This window comes from Microtus pennsylvanicus, chromosome 4, assembly GCF_037038515.1.
Source record: "Microtus pennsylvanicus isolate mMicPen1 chromosome 4, mMicPen1.hap1, whole genome shotgun sequence".
Classification (NCBI taxonomy): domain Eukaryota; kingdom Metazoa; phylum Chordata; class Mammalia; order Rodentia; family Cricetidae; genus Microtus; species Microtus pennsylvanicus.
The window spans coordinates 91,051,044-91,072,743 of NC_134582.1; the positions used below are offsets into that span (position 1 = coordinate 91,051,044).

General features: G+C 45.0%; 1 protein-coding gene across 4 annotated transcripts in view; it reads right to left on the reverse strand.

The window, feature by feature from the left end:
- Positions 1-912: 912 nt before the first annotated feature.
- Gcnt2 (glucosaminyl (N-acetyl) transferase 2 (I blood group)) overlaps positions 913-21,700 on the reverse strand; it is a 95,193-nt gene continuing 74,405 nt past the window's right edge. For all 4 annotated transcript variants that reach the window (XM_075969843.1, XM_075969845.1, XM_075969846.1 and 1 more), the window contains 2 exons: positions 7,392-7,484; positions 913-3,804 (listed from right to left, as the gene is read on the reverse strand). In XM_075969843.1, coding sequence (XP_075825958.1) covers positions 3,614-3,804; positions 7,392-7,484 — 284 coding nt within the window. In that variant the 3' untranslated portion in view covers positions 913-3,613. The remainder of the gene's footprint in view (positions 3,805-7,391; positions 7,485-21,700) is intronic.

Genomic DNA, 21,700 nt, shown 5'->3' on the forward strand with positions numbered 1-21,700 from the left:
TGTTGAAACTTCATTGGTTTATTTCAGAAGTTTGCTTTCTCCACCTGGAACAGTATAGCACCTACACTATGGGACAGTACTTGAGCCGGGAACTAGGCTGGAGATTTAAAAACATGTGCACACAGACAGACAGAGACAGGAGACAGGGGCCATCCTTGAAACAAGAATGCCAACTTTATTGTGCTCCAGGGAAGTAGATTGCTGGGACTGGATCTTTGGGATCTCTCTCTTGCTCTGGCTCCCTCCTAAATCAAATCAAAACAAAACAAAACTTTCCATTTTCCCAGATGCTCTGCCATGCCTTTTCTTCCATGCCAGACTGACACTTCCAAATACTGTGACCCTAAACAAATGCTCCTGCAGTGAAACTGCTTCCCTGGAGCCTTTGGTCATAGTGATTATTGACTGAAAGCCTGACTAACACAACAGACAATTTTGAGATGACTTATGCCTGGTAAAATGCTTGCTCGGTAAACTTGAATACCTGAGTTAGGATTCCCAGCATCCACGGTATAAGCCAGAGAAGGGAAGAAGTCATGTCCGTAACTCCAATGCAAGGGAGGAGTGAAGGTAGGTGGATCCTTGGGGCTCATCAGCCAGCCAATCCAGCCCAAAGGGCATGCTCAAAATTCTAGGAAAGACAATGTCCATACATACAACCCACACAATTGCACATATAAAACCAATTTCCTATTTTATCTTTATTCTCACTCACTCTCCCCTCACCCCACAAAGGAAAAGGTCAGCTATTTTTTTTTGTTTTAGTGGGCAGATGATTTTATGCAGCTACACATATAAAATATGTTTCTTTCGTCCTTCTAAAAGCTGGGGAGACTGAGCCATTGAAGTTTTTTTAATGCATGTTCTTTAATACATATTAACCAGTTATCAAATAAATACACACACTATCCCTGAAGGTGGAAAACAATATATTAATTTATTTCTAAGAAAATAAAAACAAAACATCAAAACCAAAATGGATATCGTAGATGAGGGTACCTTCCCAGCTAGCGCACTAGCTCAGATGTTACTCTCTTTCAATATTAAAGTATTTACCAGAAAGAGGTTACCAGCAACGGGCATGTAAACTTCTATTCCAGAAAACATTTCTCATTTCCCAGGAGAGATCCAGTGTAAAACATTTCTTTTCAGGTGCTATCATCCAAGTAACAAAAAAGAGACCAGTCTGAGACTTGACCTTGACCACATGTATCCCTGCTTTCAACCCCTGAGTCCTCAATACAGTGCCGTTTCATTTTTCAGTAGAAGGAAAAAGAAAGGTTTACATGAACATGAATTCCTTTAAAGATGATCAACTCTCAGCAGGTACAATTACAGTGCAAGAATGAAATCGTGCTAAGTGATGCCATTTACAGCAAGGGCTTTCTTCATTAGAACAAATAAATATTTATGAATACAAGAGAGCTAGCAAATATGGTCACATTTTAAAAATCATACTTATTCGTTTGTGTGTTGGGGAGTGACTATGTGCAACAACATGTGTGTTGGGGTCATAGAGTAACTTATGGGCGTGAACTCTCTCCCTCCATCCTGTGGGCATGAACCCTCTCCCTCCAGCCTGTGGGCATGAACTCTTTTTTCTCCATCCTGTGGGTCCCAGGAATTAAACTCAGGTTGTTAGGGTTGGTGGCAAGCACCCCCACATGCTGAGTCCTAACCTCACATTTTTCTGAATGATGTAACTTTTTCTCCAAATTAAGAGTCCATTCTTAAGCTCTGTCTTCTCTGGAGATACTACATATGGCTTTTATTTTACCTTCTTTCAACAGCCCTATGGAAATGAGCTGAGAGGATCAGAAGGACACTTATGATTGTGAAGGAGCAAATATAAGAATTTATAACAAGTCGCCCTAAGGCTTGTTACATCATTTGAGAGATGCGGATGCTCACGTCATCCTTGAGAGAGAGGGCTGTGACTTTTGAATAATATGAGACAAGAAGGAGCTGGTGGAAGCCAACAGGCTTCAGCTTTTGTTTCTCCTTCCCCCACGTCTCTGGACTAACCTGACTGTAATTACTGATCCCTATGGTCTGATGTTATATATAGCCAGGCCAGGGCACAAGCGCAGTGCAATCATTTTGTAAGACTCTAGAGCAGGGTTTCAGAGGCTGATATACTCCCCAGTTTTACAGCGGAGAAAATATCTGTCTGGTTTCCCTCTTGGGTCAATATGTGTCCAGAGGATTACAGACGTCTGAGAGGCGTTTAGTGAAGGCAGACTAGACTAATGGATGAATGAATGAAGGAGTGAAAAATGACACAGATGCCCACCTACAATCAAGCTCTTAAGTGTTCAGGAACTCCTGTCAGCACCAATCATTGCAAGCTATCTGTAGGCTGTCCTGGTGTAGTTAAAGCTGTGTACAAGAGAACTGGGTCCCTATCTCTCATATAGCAATGGAACCCCAGAAGTGAGCTATTCACGGTCTCCAGATTCACAGACTAGCACCTTTCCCATGGGGAAGAAAGAATCCCTTCATTCCTCTGAGGCTGTTTCAGGGTTCTCGGTGGGAAAGAGAACATTCTGGAATAAAACATGGAAACGCCCGGCATCCCTGAGGTCCTCTTCCTGCAGCCACAGAGTGTCTCCTGTCTTCAGGACATGTTCTGTCGCATGTTAATGGCTTTTGTACTATACACACAACTTCAGACACAAGTAAACTGAGAATGTCCGTGTTCACAGGTCTGTTTGTGATGCTAGAGACGGAGTTCAAGTCCACACATGTATCCGTTAAATGCTCAGTCACTGAACTACATAGTTCCTCAGCTCCTCAAGATCAGTTCCTTTTGTTTTTGTTTTTCAAGACAGGGATTCTCTGTGTAGCCCTTGCTGTCCTGGAACTTTCTCCATAGACCAAGCCGGATTCAAACTCAGAGATCTGCCTGCCTCTGCCTCCGGAGTGTTGAAATTAAAGGTGTGCACCACCGCAGTCAATCCATTCCTGATTAAATGAAATCAGTGAGTTACTAGAAAGCCATCTCTACGCCTATGTATGGCTGGGCACATAGTTGCTGCGAAGATGGTTATGAACGCTTCCTCCTCCAATAAACCAAGTTTTGATTTCCTTAGATAGTACCACCCATCATTCTCCTTTCCAGCAGGATATACTAATAATAGTATCTGGCACAAAGAGCTGATGCATTTAAATTTATCATCGACCACAACAGTAGCATCAGTGACTGCCAGACAGCAGAGCCAGGTGTGTTTGTACACACGTGTGATAGCAGCACTTGGTGGGTGCGAGGTGGGAGAACTGATGAGAGTTCAAGGCCATCCTGGGCTACCTGGAAGGAAGCAAGGTAGCCAGAGATATACAGCAAGAGTCTGTCTTTAAAAAAGAAGACACAGAAGAGACGTTCAAAAGAAATGACCAGACTAGCTAAAAATGGCAGAACAGCTACACCCTGCCACCCTGTCGGTGTATCACAGTGTCCAGTGGATAATTTAAGCATAGTTGTGAAGCCAGGTCCTGATATTTTCCTGAAAGCAGTTCTTGAAGCCTCCTGCATAGCCAAGGCAAGGGTCTCTTGGAGAGGAAGGATCCACTTTACTACGCCTTCTGTTTCCCTTCCAGCCAGAGCTGCTGTGGATCAAAAATACCAGCTGGGTTGTATGGCGGTCTCACTCTGATTGAGGGTTCTCTCTCGAAGCCACAGCTCCAGGCATTCCACAGTGAAAGGGTACGTGTTGACCTCAAATTTGTTAGCAAATAGGCTCTGTGAATTTATTAGCCATTTTAAGTCTCCGTTTCCATAGATGCAGATGCCATGCACATAGTGACCTATTGGGGGAGACGGGGGTAGAAAAACAGTTAGACATACCTGTCTTTAGAGGGGTGAGCTCGAGGTAGCAGAAACCTGATCAAGTATGGTGAGATGCCAACGAAACAAGACTGGGCTGCCCTAGCCCGCGAGGAGTTTAAAGCGCTTAGGACAAACGGCACAAATACGCACTTGAATAAGATGAGCATTGAAGACTACGAAAACAGGGTCCTAAAGCAGTTCCTGTGTGCGCACATGAGAGTTACAGGTAAGTTCTAGAAGCGCAGGGATCAAAGAGGCCCTTTCGGCTTGTGTTGTCTCTTCTCTGAGCTCTGGTGGAATCTAGCTTCCACCTCTGAGTGCTACAGTAGCCTCACCAATGTAGCATGTCTGTCAGCAGTGAACTCTGAGACAGTTTCTCTATGTAGCACAGGCTGGTCTTCAATTAGCAACCCAATTGCCTTGTTTCCTGGGTGTTGCAATTCCATGTGCCAGGCTAGCACCGAAGTTCTTAATGGCCTCCTTTCACAACTGCCCCTCCCCAAACTGTCCCCACCATACTCTGCAGCCACCACCTACATACACACACACACACACACACACACACACACACACACACACACACACACACACATACACACACACACACACACACAGCGCAGCAGCCAGAGAGGTTGTGTTACCACACAGGTGGAATAGATCTTCTCTGCTCAGAGTCTGGCATTTGAGACTCTTGACTCTGGTCACTCTTTGCTCTTCTCCAACTACTTCAGGCACATCGTCCTCCCTGCCAGCCCCAAGCACAGCAGGCTCAGTCCCCCTAACTCTCCCAGGGGCTCCTCTATACCTCTATAACCTGTTCTCTCCCAGATAACTCACAACCCAGCGCTGGTCACCACCTCAAGGTCACTTTCTCAGTAAGACCCTCCCTACCACATTTCCCTCGTGTATTGTTATTTACTATCAATTGGTGTGTGTGCAAAAAGGAACACATGCATAGACGTGTGTATCGTATAGGTGATATACATATAAGTATCATAAATTATACCCAAACCTTACACATTTATTATTTCACATATACATTCATTTTTATGAGTCATAAGTATCTTAAAATGTGTTAAGACTATAAATGACACACATGAATATTTTATGATATATGTGACATTTATCTATTTGTAGTGTTTTACACATTTTTGAAAGGAAGGGAGATACTATTTCTGGTCCTTCTTTCTAGGCAAGGCCTTGACACTCTTGGGCTGGACTACATGCTCCAGAAAAGCAGGGATTTTAGACCGTGTTGCCCCCTTCTGCGTCCTCTGCCTCTAAACAGTGGCTGGTAAATATTTCTGCATTACAGTCGTAACTGCTGAGTGTAGGAATGCAGGCAGCGGGGAGGGAGGGGCGTGGATGGGTTCACCTGGGAAGCACAGGGTGACTGGTAGTGGCTGTGGAAAAACTGAAGGCAATGCCTCTGAAAACACTGTAGAGAGGGGACATTTCTGTTTGAGTCGGGATTCTGCTGGAGATGAGTGGGAAACAGGAAGGGCGGAAAGTTGGATTGGTCCCCAGAGCTCCGTGACAGTGTTATGAGAGTCATTAAGGGTCAGAGCCAGGGTCCCTGCTGCAGTAAGCCAGGTTCAACCACCTGTCTTTAGTAAGCCAAACAAAAAATGATAAGAAGCAGACAAAGGAAATGTATTAAATGTGGTCACATTGAGGAGAGGAGCCAGGAGACCCAGTGACTCGCTTCACACCCATCTTTGAGGTTTAAAGGACCAGAGGTGTGAAACAGTCCCGGTCACGGTGTGGTTCCAGCCAGCACGACAGTCAGGCAAGCTGTCAGGCCTATGTGAACCATCTACCAGGGCGACAGTTCTCCCACTGACTGGCACCAGGCTTCAGCCTTTTCCTTCTCCAGCAGGGGATTCCTGGGGACCCCCCAATGCCTTGGGGTGCTTTGTTTCAAGAGTCTAAAGAAAGGATGGACACTTGAGTGTCCTTCCAGAACCTCTTTGTTGTGTTACTGAGTCACTGCAGTGATGGCATGCAATGTCCCAGTCCCTCTGGATTCTGCCTCTCTCTTCTCCCTACATTCTGGTTTGGAGGGCAGTATTTACGCCCTTCACGGCAAGAAGCTTTCCAGTGTTCATCGGCATAGCAGGTATTTAATGTTGAAAGATGAAATATGAGTCTGTGGTGGGCTTGGGCTGCTCAGGTTCTGTACAGTTAGCTTGGTTCCTAGCTGGTGAGCAAGAAGGGTACCTACAAAAATACAAGGCTGACCAGTCCACCTTCTCCACTAAGGAGGGACAGGGCATTGGAGAAAGCAGAGAGGAGAGGCTGCAGGCAGGCCTGTGCTGTGGGGCAGTAGCTTCTCTGACAGGGGAAGGCTATAGTTCAAGGTAATGATGCCACCTGGGTGGCTGTTGTGGCTGAGGCAGAGCAGAGGAGACTGTATATAAACTAGGGGGAGGCAGAGTGTGGCTGGCTTGATGAAATGGTGAGGGTGATGCATATAGACAATGGGAACTGACTGGGTTTTGGGGGTTTTTTTTGAGGCAGGGTCTCACTATGTATCTCTGACTGTCCTGAAACTCACTATGTAGACTTGGCTGTCTTTGAACTCACAGAGATCTATTTGTCTCTGCTTCCCAAATTCTGGGATTAAAGGCGTGTGCCACTACGTCCAGCTTTGACTGGGCTCTTGAGAGAGGAAAACAGGATACAATAAAAAGACACACGCAGACACAGGTAGACGAGGTCATTTAAAAGCCATAGGAGAAAGGCCAAGAAAAAAGCCAATTCTGTAGCCCGTGATCCAATATTGAGAAAAATGAGGACGTTTCTGCTGTATTAGTTGTCCATCCTGTGCTGCTTTGATGCAGCAGCACAGGGAGGTAGATGCACCGGCTCCCTATGTGCTAGGTGGTGTCGGGAGTGCATGACGCCTGGTGGATTCCTTCTTCATACGGGTCTACAGAAATGACCATGACGAGCGGAGCGCGGGGCACATTTCTGCAACCCAGAGACAGAAGCGGAGAATCCAGATTTCAAGGTCTTCCTTGGCTACGTAGCAAGTTCTGGGTTACTCTAGGCTACCTAAGACCCTGTCTCATCCCACCCCCCACCCTGCTGCAGAAGGCAATGACTTAGGGTCTCTAGTTCTTGTCTATTTCGGGAAGAGTCCTTGCTCCTTGGCATCACCTGCCCTGTGCCAGAGGGGTCACACACATCAAGTCACCCCTGACCTGTGATGTGGGGCAAAGTGTGAGCATGCTCCGTCACAAGGATGTGACATCACCTGTCCCAGCCCCTGTACTCCCAAAAGGAAATGGGGCAATGAGAAGGCAGAAAATAGCAAGGACAAAGTTCACTTTAACTTGAAAGTACTGTCTCTTCTTGGCAGCTCTGAGATGGAGGATGTCTGAGAAATGGAAACTTATCGTCAGGAGACAACGTGACGCGGCGTCAGGCGTCTCTAACAACCCTCCCCCCCCATCAGTCTGTATACTCCAGCCTTCTCTGTGCAAGAACCCCCTCTATTACGTTTACAGTCATCCTCATGCCTACAGCAACAGGCAACAGAGCTCATAACAGGAGACCTTACCATGGCAGCCTCCGTGCATAGCTTCCATATCATTCCACTTGATAGCTCTGAGGTTGCCCGTCCAGGAGGCATTTGGCATGGCACCAGGAACTCCTGCAATGGTGATAAAAGAGCAATAAGAACCAGGAGCTCAATCTCAATTCAGTCCTCACAGCTCCTCTTTGTCCTTCAGGCTGTTGTGTACTGCACGACAGTCGTTCCCCTGGGGTTCTACACACCAGACAACAACAGCACCCTCTTCCCAAATGTGACACCCAAAAATGTCTGCAAGCACTGCCCCATGTCCTATGGGGAAACAACATTGTGCCATTCGAGCAACACAGTGGCAAGCTATCTCAACAGATTCCATTCATCTCAATACACTCTGGATAAGTCATGAAAGGGCCCCCTTAGCCATACAGGGCAGTTATACCCTCAAATAATACAGAACTTGTGACTGGAAATGGTGGAGGGTTTTAGAATCCAGACCTCCAAAGCATTTGAGAGTGTATGGAATCAACACAAGCATGAAAGACATGCTTTGCGAGAGCTGTGGCATTTTCACCACGATAAGTACAATTTACAATTTAATGTATACAGAATGTCATTTAGAGGTAAAGATGCTGTGCAAATATCTGTGCCCCAAATGCAACAGTCCTCTCGTAGGAAATTTTAAGATGATAAAGCATACTTTGGTAGGAAGGATAATGCCCCCCCCCCCACACTTCCACATTATAAACACTGGAATCTGTGGATATGTTATATTACATGGCAAAGAGGAATGGGACTGCTCTTCAGCTGGGCTTCAATAGGTTATCCTGAATTATTTGGATGGGTGCAATTTCATCACAGGTAGGCGGTAAACGCTACCAGCTTTAGGGCAAAGGCCCTAGCCCTGGGAGGCGTGGTTACACTAGACTCAGCCTTTCACTCCAGCGCACCAATCAAAGATAAGATCAGTGGTCAAAGGCAGGGAATAAAGATTTCATGCATATTGGGAAGTACAAAATAACCCTGTGTCCATCTTCATCTTTGGGGTACAGACATGAGAGCTTTAAGTTTAAATAGAACAACTATTTAGAGGGCGGGAAGGAGGCAAGAGGCAGGCAGATTAAGCTAGTCTTCACAAGGCCTGATCTGGCTGATCCTAATCTCCCTTTCGGTTATGCAAGGTAGCTGGAAGAAATCCTGAGTGCTTGGCGCTTGGCTGGCCAAGGCAGCTCCCAGATGATTGCCCCTGCTTAGGTGTGACCTCACCGCGGGATAAGCAGATCTCTGAGGCTCTGCTGTTCCTAGAACTCAGCACAAGTGCAGGTTCAGGACAATCACTAGAGACTCCCAGCCACTTTGGGTGGAGCGTTGGGGTGGGGCCCAAAGCAGGGTGCTGAAAAAGCTGACAGGGAGGTGCCCACTCCTCTCATCTTTATGCCTTTCGACCCTCAGGGATATAGTTTCAGTAGCCTCAGATTTTAGACAGACACTCCTTAGGTGCAGAAGTAAGCAAAACTCATGAGGCAGAAGTAAAAGCAATGCCGACCAAAAACAAACAAACAGAAAACACCCTTTCACCCACTCTTAGTTACTCCAGGATGAGAATTCAGGGCTTCTTGGGATCCGGTTTCTAGTAACAGTGGACGGGGAAGGCTGAAGATGTGGTCAGCCATGGTGGTTTGAAGGTAGGGGAAGGACTCCGTCCCCACCCACCCACCCAGTGAGGACTTAAGGTGCAAAGGCAAGGAAATGGAGGGTGCTCAGAAGCAGATAGGGCCACGGTCCAGTCAGTGCTCTGACTTTAATGTTACTTCCAAGCTCAGAACAGTGAGACAATCTCTGTGTTGTTTAAACTCTCGATTTTGTGGTAATCTTCCTGGGCTTTTTAGGGGAAAGGCTTGGGTTCTGGTGCTCCCGCAAGCTAGGACTGTCTACCTGTCCTCAACATGATTGCACAAAAGCGATAGTGAAAAGCAGAGAAAGGTTTATTCAATGTGGCCACACTGGGAAAAGCAGATCATGGGGTCCCGACCCAACCCCGAAGCCAGTCTTTACCCCAAAGCCAGTCTTTAGTGCCCTGACGTTGAGCACAAGGATTGTGTATAATTCAGCAGCCTTAGGTATGGTGTGGTTTCACCTATCACTGCCTTTCTCTCTGATCTATAAGGTGGTCAGAATTGTGGGAAATCCCTTCCTGGGAGGTGAGGTCCCCCTCGGTGGCAGCAGGTCCTCAGCTTTTCCTGTCTCCTGTGGAGGATTTCCTGGGGGCAGATTTTATCGCTCTGGGATTCTGCTACTTTGAAGTCTGATGGTTGAAAGGAGGGCCCTGTGTATCTCTAGATTACCTTTTCCCTGCCAGGACAGCTAGAATGTGACTTATTATAGTCTCAAAAGGAAAACTGACCGAAGAAGATGCATTTTCCAATAGGGGGGGGATGGAAGGAAGGTCTAAGACCCAAACTTTGAAAGAAATTGAATAGAATTAAGCATCTAAAACTAACCCATCTATTAAAAAATTAATAAAAATGTACATTTCAGAAGAAAACAGCCCTGTTCTGCCAACCTGTTGACACATGATTATTATGAACCAAGTCTCCCAACTAAAATAAAATGTTGTCACAACCTTTCCTGTAAATAGTGTGGATCTTTTATCCTTGGGGTTCTCTGCCAGTAAGAATCTGTTTTCTTTTTTCTTTTTGGTTTTGTCTCTGAAGCTTGAAAGCATTCAACAGAAACACCACAGCGGTACCACTTCCTTCTGCTTTGTGTTTAAACACCTTAAAGGTTTATACTACCTGCTTATCCAAAAAGATGCTTCCTTATTTTGCTCTTGATACATACTCTTAAATAACCTAGATTAAAAGTAAAAGAATGTATATTAAAACTGGCCTGGGGAGTGTAGAAAGCCAGGAGGGAATTCAATGTATTTTACTCTGTCAAGGTAATCTGTGTGTGATGTTTATGAGCCTATTTAGATTAAATAAGCACACCAGACAACGACATAAAACACCTTCCTGACAATACAGCCCTTAATCTTTAAACAAGTACACTTTTGAGAAGGCATTTTTCTCTTTCACGCTCATCAATATTGATTGCACAAACTGAGAAGCGCATTCCATTATCCCTGTGATAGGATCAGCACATTTACAAGAACGCCCTACCTTTTGAATAGATACATTAATGCACTCATTAATCTCTAGCAAATGAAATTGCAAACTCCCATACTTTCTGTCTGATGACAGGCCTCAAACATGACCGCTTAAATATTATCTGTGGTTCATATTTGTGCATAAAATGACATTTATTAACAGAAGAGGGAGCAGTTCCACTTTGTTCCCCCTTCCTACCCCCCCCCATCTCCCATACACTCCTGGGGCATAGAGAGTCTGGAAGAAATGGGTGTAGTTCCTGGCATAAAGCGAGCTGTTCCAATGTGGTTCTTGGACTGAAACATTGGCATTACCTGGAAACTCACTAGAAATGCTAAACCTTGGGCTCCACCCAGACTTCCTGGAAGAGGACCAGCACCTCCCTAGAATAGCAGAATCCTCTGCAAGGCTAAGTGTAAGAAAAGATGAGGGACAGGGACGTCATGAAGAGGCCACAATGGCACCTTCCCTTCCCCTCCTTCTCTGAGATCCTTCATCTTGTTTCAAGATCAATCCTGTTTTTTCTATCCTATCCCACTCAAATCTGCCCCAATAGTCAAAAGTTGTAATTCTTACATCCTTTCTTCAGCTTAACTGTGTCTTTGGGACATATGTGTTTGTTTTTCATTTATTTTTATTTTATGCATATGTGTGTTTTGCTTGCATGTATATGTCCATGTATATATGTGTCTGGTATCCTAGGAGCCAGAAGAGACCCAGGGACTGGAGTTACTGGAGTTGTGAGCTGCCACGTGGGTCCTGGGAACCAAACCCAGGTCCTCTGCTCAGTATCATGTGGCATTTTTTAAAGTCTGAGAGTTTCTGCGCCAGGGAAGTGAGTAAATGAAGCCAGTGGCTTTTTAGTTTAGACTGTATGCAAACCCCAGGGAGGAAAATGACATCATCTACCCCTGTCTCTCACACAGCCATATACTACAAACAGAAGCTTCATAAAACAGCACTCGGGCCTCTTACACGCGTGACATCTGTTACTGCTATCTAGCTTCCTTTAGGAAATTCCCATCAAAAAGTGGGGGTTGGAGGCTTAGTCCAGGTGGTAGAATGCTCACCTAGCACACACACAGCCCCAGGTTTGATCCTCAGCACCGAATAAGCTGGGTGTGGTGGCAAATGCCTGGATGCTGGTAATCCCACCTCTCAGGAGGCAGTGGCAGGAGGATCAGAAGTTCAAGATTATCCTCTATCACATAGTGAGTTGGGGGCCGACCTGGGATATATGAGATGCTGTAAAACACACACACACACACACACACACACACACACAAGTATCTTCTCAATACTATGATGGGAAATAAATGCTATATACAGGCTTCAATTCTATTGTTGCTGCTCCTATAATTGTCATTATCGTGCTTATTGGTCAGGGATCTGGGAGGATCCTCACAGGGTATCTAGGTAAGAGTTTATCTTTGACTCACATGAAACCTAACAAAGGTTCATTTTTCTCATTATTTCCAGGGTAAGGCAAAAACAAGATTGTCAATGTTATCAGAGAAAACATTTTCACCAAAAAATCCAATTCTCTCATTTGCTCTTCACAGGCGTCTGCAAATAGAACATTCGAGATACGGTTTGCAGAGTGACCTGGAATGTTTTTCTTGAGTCTCAGCCTTTACCGGTCAAAGAACTGTGTTTGTTAAATGAATGAATAAGATTCTTTGAAATACGAGCTCGATTTATATGAACCTCGTCTCTCCTCATTATCTTCCCAGAGCTTCCTCATGTGGGGAGACACGTGCGTGATAACGAGTTCCAGCAATTGCTCGAGTCAAGCTCAGATATGTCCCCTGACACCTGTCAGACACACAAGGAATTTAAATATCAAATATGGAAAGAGATGTCTTACAGTTTAAAGATGGTGCTAGACATGAGACAGCTGTAGAAGGAGCTTGACTAACAAGGTGGACAAGCTACCATAACTGCACCCTGCTTTTATCCATTCAAACCAATTCTGTAGCGTGAACTTGAATTGGTCTTACTAATAAAAACCCAGAGGCAGATATTAGGGGATGAAAGCTGAAAGATCAGAGAAGCAGAGCAGCCAGTCACTAGTTGTTACCTCTAAAAAAAATCCTCAGACCGAAGTGGGTATCCTGTCTCTACAAGTCCTCAGACTGAATGCCTGGAGCTCCTGTCTTGCTTTATATTCTTCTCTCTACCTGGCCATGTCCCTTCCTGTCTCCACCTCGCTAGGTTGGCATTAAAGGCATGCGACTCCCAAATACTGGTATTAAAAGCTTGAGCCACCACAGCCTGGCTATTTCTCTTTGAGACCGGATCAATCTTGAGTAGCCAAGGGTGCCCTTGAACTCAGAGAGATCCATCTGCCTCTGCCTCCTGGGTGCTGAGATTAAAGGTGTGTGCCACCACTACCTGGCCTCTATGGCCAACTAGTGTGGCTAGCTCTGCACTGTGATCTTCAGGCAAACTTTGTTTACAGTACAAACGAAATATCAAAATAAGATAAGAAAATAATTTTTGTAAGATATAGCTCTATCTGAGGCTGTTGACTATGGCATTATTACCCATACTGACTGACACGGAATTCTGAAGTCAGGACTTAAGTCTGTCTGCTACAATTAGTTGTTTGACTTTAAACAACCAATTATTCTCTTGAAGACGAAGTGTAACAAATCCTGGCCGAATTTGGTCAGCAGAGCCATTTCTAGCTATCTTTGGGGCACTGGATCAAGGATCCCCTCCCCCTGCTTCTTTGGATACCAAAATCTGAAGATGTTCAAGTCCCTCATAGAAAATGGTGTAGGATCTGCCGTATAATAACCGGCCTGGCATGAAAGAGGATGGTCTATTTTTGTCGTTGTTATTGTTTCATTTTTGTTTATTTTTCCAGACAGGATCTCTCTGTGTAGTCCTGGCTGTCCTGAAACTCATAGGGATCCACCTGCCTCTGCCTCCCAAATGCTGGGATTAGAGGCATGTACCACCATGGTTAGCCTAAGGAGGATATTCTAGAGACACTGCTGGCAGAACCTGGTGCCAGCCAGAGGGAGAACCTGGCTCCCAGGAACAGGTTCCAGCAACAGCAGACCACCTTGTGGGAGGACTTGGAGCAGAGACAATGATGGACCAAACCACACCTTGTCCAGCCAGGGTCCGCCTAGCTTTGTGTGCCTCGGGCTCTCTACTTCAACCTAACCCTCATACCAACAGGGGAAGATGGGCTTAGGGTGAGTCTTTGTCCTTTGGAATGTGGCCAACATGGACTAAATCTCCTTTCGCTGCTGTTCACAGCTATTTAACTGGCTGATGGAGAGTGGGCAGCTGAGTCAGGCCTAAGGGATCAGAGCTCAGGCTCTGGGAACTCCAGGAACTTTGGAGATGTAAAATACTAGTGGAATGTAATGCTGTGTCCACAGTTCTCATCCTGTGCTGTCGAGGGAATGAGCATCTATCTGTCCATGCTCCATAGAGATCTGATTGTTTTGTTCTTAGTACTTCTGGTCTGTAGTTGGTTGGCTCTGCAGATGTGGAAGCAATGAGGGTAGAGAGGCAACCAATAAGAAACACAATGCATGTATGGTGTTTAGTAATTGATACTTCATGGAAATTTGAAAACATAATCCTTCCATTAGAATCTCGGGAGCCACGCATGTTTCTTTTCCACTGCTGTGATGAAATACAAAGACAAAAACTACTTCACAGAGAAAAAGATCATTTTGGCTGCAATCACACTCAGGAAGTAGAGAGGGAACAGCAAGTTGGACAGGCAATAAAACCTCCAAGCCCACCCCAAAGATGTACTTCCTCTATCAAGTCTCCAACCCCTAAGGGTTCCACAGTCTTCAAACTGTGACACCAGCTGGGACCAAGTGTTTCATCACATCTTACTTTCAAACCACAACAACTTACATATGATTCTCTATGGTGGGATGTCCGGTATATTGCAGGAAATTTAGCAACAGCCCTGGCCACGACCCAGTAACAATCCTCTAATCCCAGTGTGCCAATTAAACATCTCTGCACATACTGCCAGATGTCCCCTGAGGCTCAAGATCACCCTTCATTATATAAGATGGAAAAACAACAAAGAAAACAGCCCATACACCCAGACTAGCAACTTGTATAAAAGAGATGGCTCAGCGGTTAAGAACCCTGGCTGCTCTTCCAGAGGACTCTGGTTCAATTCCCAGTGCCCACAAGACAGCTCACAATTCACAATTGTCTCTAACTCCAGTTCCAGGGGATCTGGCATCCCTCACACAGACATACACGCAGTCAAAACACAAATAAAATAAAAATAAATAAACAAATCTTTAAAAGAATGTGAGTCAGGTTGGCAGGGGCGGCCCACGCCTTTAATCCCGGCACTCAGGAGGCAGAGGCAAGCCGATCTGTAGGCCAGCCTGGTCTACAGAGTGGATTTCAGGACAGCCAGGGCTACACAGAGAAACCCTGTCTTAAAAACAAATAACAAAAGCAAAACAACAACAACAAAAAAAAAAAGAGTCAAGGAAATAGTTTATTTTGAAAAATATTTGTGATGTTAAGACTTCTTAATAACAAAGTTTATTGATATATATATATATACACACACACACATATACATATGTGTATATATATACATATATCTGAATCATTGATTTAGTAATTGGGCCTGTGACTATGCTAATAATTCAACAAAAGAAAAATACAGAAAAACATCACTGCTGATTATCTTTAATGATAAACAGGTTGAATGCTAAGAGCAGGGGACTGTGGTGTCAAGGCACCTAGACCCTGTCCTGATTATAAACACCATCAGTTAGCATCTGATTAGGGTCTACTTTGTTTACTGTGGGTGTGTATTCTACTACAGCTGTTCAGTCCCTAAACAGTCACCTAGCATCCACAGTGGAACGGCTTTTCATTTATCTGATCACTGCTAAGGAATGAACTCTTCCCTGACTGTAAACGGGGAAGGGCAAAACAGAGAAAGGAAAAACCTCCACAAGAGTTTCAGAACCTAAGCGACTTTATAAACATATGGATACATCCCATCTTGTTGCCAATCTGTATAAACTGGAACCCAGAAAACAGACGGAAGTGAGTGAGGAGTGTGGAGAGGATGGCTTGGGATGGGGTGAGAGTCTGCTGTGTTTCCATACATGCTAAACAGCCAGTTCTACCGCTGAACTGCAGCTCAGCCCAACTTGTTGATTTTACTTCAAGATTAAAAATTTATCTTAAAATAAAACATATCTAAATTCTTTCTTACATACTTCCTATGGAAAAGTTTCTGCACCCCGATAAGTCTCTCTGCCGATGCAACAATCCAAATCAGACCAAACTAAACTGAATTAAAAAAAGCCCAGGCTTAATGGATAAAATGCTCCCAGGATGATTTTCCAGCTACCAGAGAGGAGACAGGAAAGGAAGACTGGAAAACCACGTGTCTGTTTTCTGGGGGGCAGTTTAAGTACCCCCTGGGAATGGCCTTGAGCATCTCAGGTGGAGGGGTTGGAGGGGTCATCATTTGGCAGGCTTTCTGAGATGCAACAGGGTTTGGAGAGAGATGGGGGAGGGGGCTTGGGGTGGAGCTTCCACCACAACATTCCAGATCCTTTGGGTGTGCAGATGCCAGGGCCTGGGCTTCCAGCAAAACACCTATATCCTAGAGTAGATGCTGATGGTACACAGACGCAGACAGAAAGACAGGCAGACAGACAGACACACACACACACACACACACACACACACACACACACTCTTTTACCAGCAGTGGGAAGTGAATTCAGTGCTTAACTAGTCAAGTGCCTTAGTGCTAAATGTGGTGTGTGTGTGAAGACAACCTTAGGCATCATCCACCTTGTTTTTTGAGACAGGGTTTCAAGGCTCTGTCTCAAAAACAAACAAAATGACGAAAGAGAGGCTAGCCTGGTCTACAAGAGCTAGTTACAGGACAGCGAGGGCTGTTACACAGAGAAACCTTGTCAAAAATACATCATCAACAACAACAACAAAATCCCACAAGTTGCTGATCTTGGCTTTCCCTTCAGCCTACCAAAAGAATCAGAGTGGGGTGGGTAAGGCTGGGGGAGGATGTCCGCTAAAGAACCAAGTGGGGAAGGGATGAGTTCAGGCTGGGGAAAGACCACCCAGAGCTCTGGCTGTACTCGGATCAGAAAAACAGCGCACAGAATCTCAAAAGCGTTCTTCCAGGGGAAGGGTTCTGTTTGTTTTCTAGCAAAGCCTTCCCTGACCTTTCACATCAGCAGGTGATGAGACCGAAGAAGGTGCCGGGAGGCCGGGAGGTCCCGTTTTACAGTGTTTACAATTTTACTACATTTTTGTTATTTTTAATTATGTGCACGGGGTGGGGTGTGCGTGGGTGCGGGAGGCCAGAGGGATCTGAAGTGCTCCTAGCCACCACGCTGTCTCTCTGGCCGCAATCTTTTATTTAGCTGCAGCTAGCTTCTACACACAGGTGTTTCATCCCCCTGGCAGCATTAGAAACATCTGAGGAACTCTGAAAAACAGAACAACCCCAGCACCTCCCCACTGGTGGGTGTTGGCGTTGCGCAAGAATGTGATCCCAGCACCAGAGAGGGTGAGGCAGGAGGATTGTCAGTTCCCAGGCCTGCCTGGACTAAACACACTCAGAGACCCTGTCACAAACAAAGCCTAAATTCCCTTTTGAGGATCTGAACTAGGACCAACCACTGCTATTTCTAATTATTTGTTTGTGTGCATGTGTGCCTGTGGCAGCTAGAGGACATCCTTACATGCCACCCTCAGGAACATCAGCACTTCCTTTCAGATAGGGTCTCCTATAGGCCTGGAGTTCACCTTGTTATGCTAATCTGCCTGGCCTGTGAGACCAATACCCTCTGGTCACTGCTACTCCAGGGCCAATTTCAAGTTGTAATATGAAACTATAGTAATAAAAACAGCATGGTATTGGCACAAAAACATATGCATTCATCAGGGGAATCATATTGAAGAACCAGACATAAATTCACACTCATGGACTCCTGATTTTTGGTAAAGAGGCTAGAAACACACACAGGAAAAAAAGTCAGCATCTTCAATGAATGGTGCTGGTCAAACTGGATGACTTCATGAAAAAGAACCCAAATAGATCCATTCTTATCACCCTGCACAAAACTCAGGTCCAAGTAGACCAAAGACCTCAACATAAAACCAGATCCACTGAGCCTGGTGCAAGAGAAAGTGGGGAATATAGCCATGAGTGCATTGGCACAAGACACAATTTCCTGAACAGAACACTGATAGCCCAGGCACTACGGTCAACAATTAACAAATGGGACTTTCGTGAAACTCTGGAAACTTCTGCACAGCAAAGGACACCATCATTCAGACAAACCATCAGCCTACAGAATGGAAAACGATTTTGACTAACTACACATCTGATAGAGGGCTAACATCCAAAATATATAAAGAACTCAAGACACTAAATACCAAGAAAACAAATCTTCTAAATTTTAAAATGAATTACGGATCTAAACAGAGAATTCTCAAAAGAGAAAACTCAGATGTCTGAGAGGCGCTTAAGGAAATGTTCAACATCTTTAACCATCAGTGAAGTGCAAATCAAAACTACTTTGAGATTTTACCTTATGCCTGCTAGAATAGGTAAGATCAACAAGTGACATGTGGAATAAGAGGAACTCTCAAACATGGCTGGTGGGAGTGCAAATTCATATAGCCAATATGGAAATCAGAGTGGTGATTCCTCAGGAAGCTGGGAATCGGATCTACTTCAAGATCCAGCTATACCACCCGTGGGCGTATAACCAAAGGATGCTTCATCCTGCCACAGAGACACTTGCTCAGACATTTGTTCATTGCATCTCTATTTATAATAGCCAGATATTGGAAACAATTTAGATGTCCCACAACAGAAAAATGGATAAAGAAAATGTACATTTACACAGTGAGTATTACTCAGCCATTAAAAAATGGCATCATGAAAGGTACAGGCAAATGGATGATGAACTAAATAAAATCATCCTGAGTGAGGTATCCCAGATCCAGAAAGACAAATATGGTATGTATTTGCGGATATTAGGTATTAAGTCAATGATAACTATAATCTGCAGAACCATAGAGGGTAGGTATAGAGTAAGGGACTAAAAAGACCATATAGGTCTCGTTAGGAAAGGGAGATAGAATAGACAGATATGGACGGATGGGGGGGCTGGAATAGGAAAATCAAATGTGGAGAGGGAAAGGGGAGGGAGATACAAGGGGGAATATTAGGGAGAGACCTAAATTTAAGGGCATTTGAGAGGCAGTATGGATACCTAATACAGTAGAAACTTCCTAAAATATATCCATCTATGACAGAGTAGATACACATGAGAGAATGCTATTTCATAAAGTATGTATTTTGCACAAATAAATACTCCTATGTCACTTTAAGATCAGAAATATATATATAATTGAACCCAGGGCCTTATATTTGCTTAACATATGGCTTACTACTGATCTACACTCCCAACCCAAACTACACGGCTATTAACTAGCTAACTAGTCTACACTGAACATAGGTGGCAAATAACCTTTCTAAAGCCACCTTTAGTGGACAGGGTTGAGGCAGGGTGTCTATTTTGAATCCAAGTCTGGCCTGAAACTTACTGCGAGACAAAATGACCTTGAACTCACAGAGAGGCCTCCACCTCCCAAGTGCTGGGATTAAAGGCTTGCTTGTGCCACCACACCCAGCAGGCAAGTTGTCTTTAAGGTTAGAAATGCACGTTGGGTTTTTTAGGAGGTTGTTTCTATTTTTTAGAGACAGGCTTTCCTCTGTGTAGGCCTGGCTGTCCTAGAACTCACTCTGTAGACAAGGTTGGCCTGCCTCTGCCACTGCCTCTGCCTCCCAAGTGCTGGCATTAAAGGCCTCAAAGGCGTGCGTCACCACTGCCCAGCTGTCTTGGGTTTCTTTAACTCAGAGTTCAGGCATCTCTGATTGCTGGGCTTGTGATCAAAGCCAAACCAAACCATAACAAAAAAAAATTCCTTTTTCCTAAGAACATAAATTTGACCGGGTTCTGGAAACCTGGGAGATTCTGCTAGCTAAGATTTTCCTGCAGCCTCTGTCTTTAGCTCGAATGTTTATATACAGCTTGGGTTGGGTGTTTTCAGTTCATGTGGTACTGACTAGGTTTTATGTGACTTTCAATTACAAGTGCAGTGTTGATTTACCTCCCGCAGCTGAGTCCTGCTTTCCTAAAGCCATCAGAACGGCCTGGTCTGGCTGGTGCGCTTTGTTTTACTGCCCGGGGTAAAGCCTTTCCTGACTCGTTAGCGGATTGTCATTTTTACTCTATACACAGTGGCTTCTTCACCTTCGAAAGAAGGCAACGGGCTACCCGGGGTTGGCTGCAACTCAAGAATTCAGCTACAACTTGTAACCACCACTCCTCCCTATCCATGCACAAACAATCCAATAAAAACTCGCACACACAGGGTGGTTGTCTAATTTTAGCCCTGATTGACAGGCCAGCCCTGGTCGAAAGTTGCCAAAGGTCAGCGGTGAGCTCCATTTGTTGTTGCACAAACTGGGGTATATATAGGTTGTTAGTTCTGGGAACCAAGCCTCTCTCTATAACGAGCCTCACCTTTCCTGCAAAACAGCAGTCCGGGTCTATTTGGAGTGTTCTGTCAGCTAACTGAAGAGAAGAACCATGAGGGAAAGGTCTTGACCTGGGCCTGGGATACATGGGTGCCCTTGCTTATGTCCAGTCCTCAGGAAGATGTAGCAATGAAGAAACCTAGGCCTCTATCATTTTTCTCAAGCATCCATTTACTCCGAACATTTGGATGAAAAGCAACCGTTTCGATTGGAAGTTATATAGCAGGGGGCCTGGAGAGATGGCTCCGTAGTTGAGAGCACTGGGTTCAGTTCCTAGCACCCACACGGAAGCTTACAGTCACCTGTAACTCCAGTTCTGGGGGATGCCATGCCTTCTAGCCTCTGAGGACACAACACAAATGTGGGATAGAAGGGTACAGACATACCACACATAAAATAAAAATAAGTAAAATTTTAAAAAAGTTATATAGCAACACAAGATGAGACATTTAATGTACGGGGTCAGAACAGTCATTTCAGTGAGAAGAGATTCGAAGGAAACCCTCAAAGGTGCCAGAAGTACTGAGACTATGCTTTCTTACGTGGGCTAAACAGGTAAGAAGCAGCAAAACCTCTGTGAGCTGAGGCTGGGGATATAGCTCAGTTGATAGAGTCTGTGCTTAGCATGCATAAGGCCCTGGGTTCAAACCCCAGCAGTGCATTAAACTGGGTGTGGCAGCACACACACAGAATCCTAGTCCAGGGATAACTGCATCTCAGCAGCCTCAAACAGAAACAGAAAACTCAGTGCTCTGCTCCATTCTGATGTGTACAGTTTGCATATATAATACTGTACCAGAGCCCAGACCTTAGCACAACTGACTCCATGATGGAAGTACCATGCAGGTCATAAAACTCAGCATATAGACGGTAGTATCACCTGCCAAGATGAAACAAAGACCTGATCCATCAACATCCATCCATAGCTCTGGGAGAGTCTCTAAATGTTTAGCCTGGCTTCCTGGCTTCTGCAGTTCTGCTTCTGGCTAACTGTTCTTTTTAACTGAGGTGTGTCGTTGTGGAATAATCTTTTTGTACACTGTGAAGATGAGTCACTCTGGTTTAATAAAAAGCTGACTGGGCAAAGACTGGGCAGGATTTCCAGGCAGAGAGGATGCTGGGAAGAAGAAGGCTGAGGCTGCACACAGAGCACCATACTTTGCTCCAAGCCTCTCATGCTGTCTTTGCATCAGTTGTGTGATTTGTCCAGGGTCAGACAAGCCATGAAGCAACGAGGAGAGGACTCCAAAGGCCTTTCCTACTCCAGAGTCCATATTCTTTTCTCTATACCCCTCCGCAAGGGCAGAGAACCTCAGGGAAAGCACTGAATCTTGATACAGGGCCTCAAATGTTAGCGTGACAGAGCCCTTCCTATAAGCACTCTATACAGGTTTTTGCTGGTCCAGCCACATCCTGCCCATTGTGGGTACTCAGACTCCTCAAAACTAACATGAATGTCAACTGTAGCTTCTTGCGGGGACAATAGTCAAACCTTACTGTAAATATATAAGCATATCACACGACAGTGGATACTGATAAACCCAGGCTCATCTGCCAGGGTCAGGAATTATCCA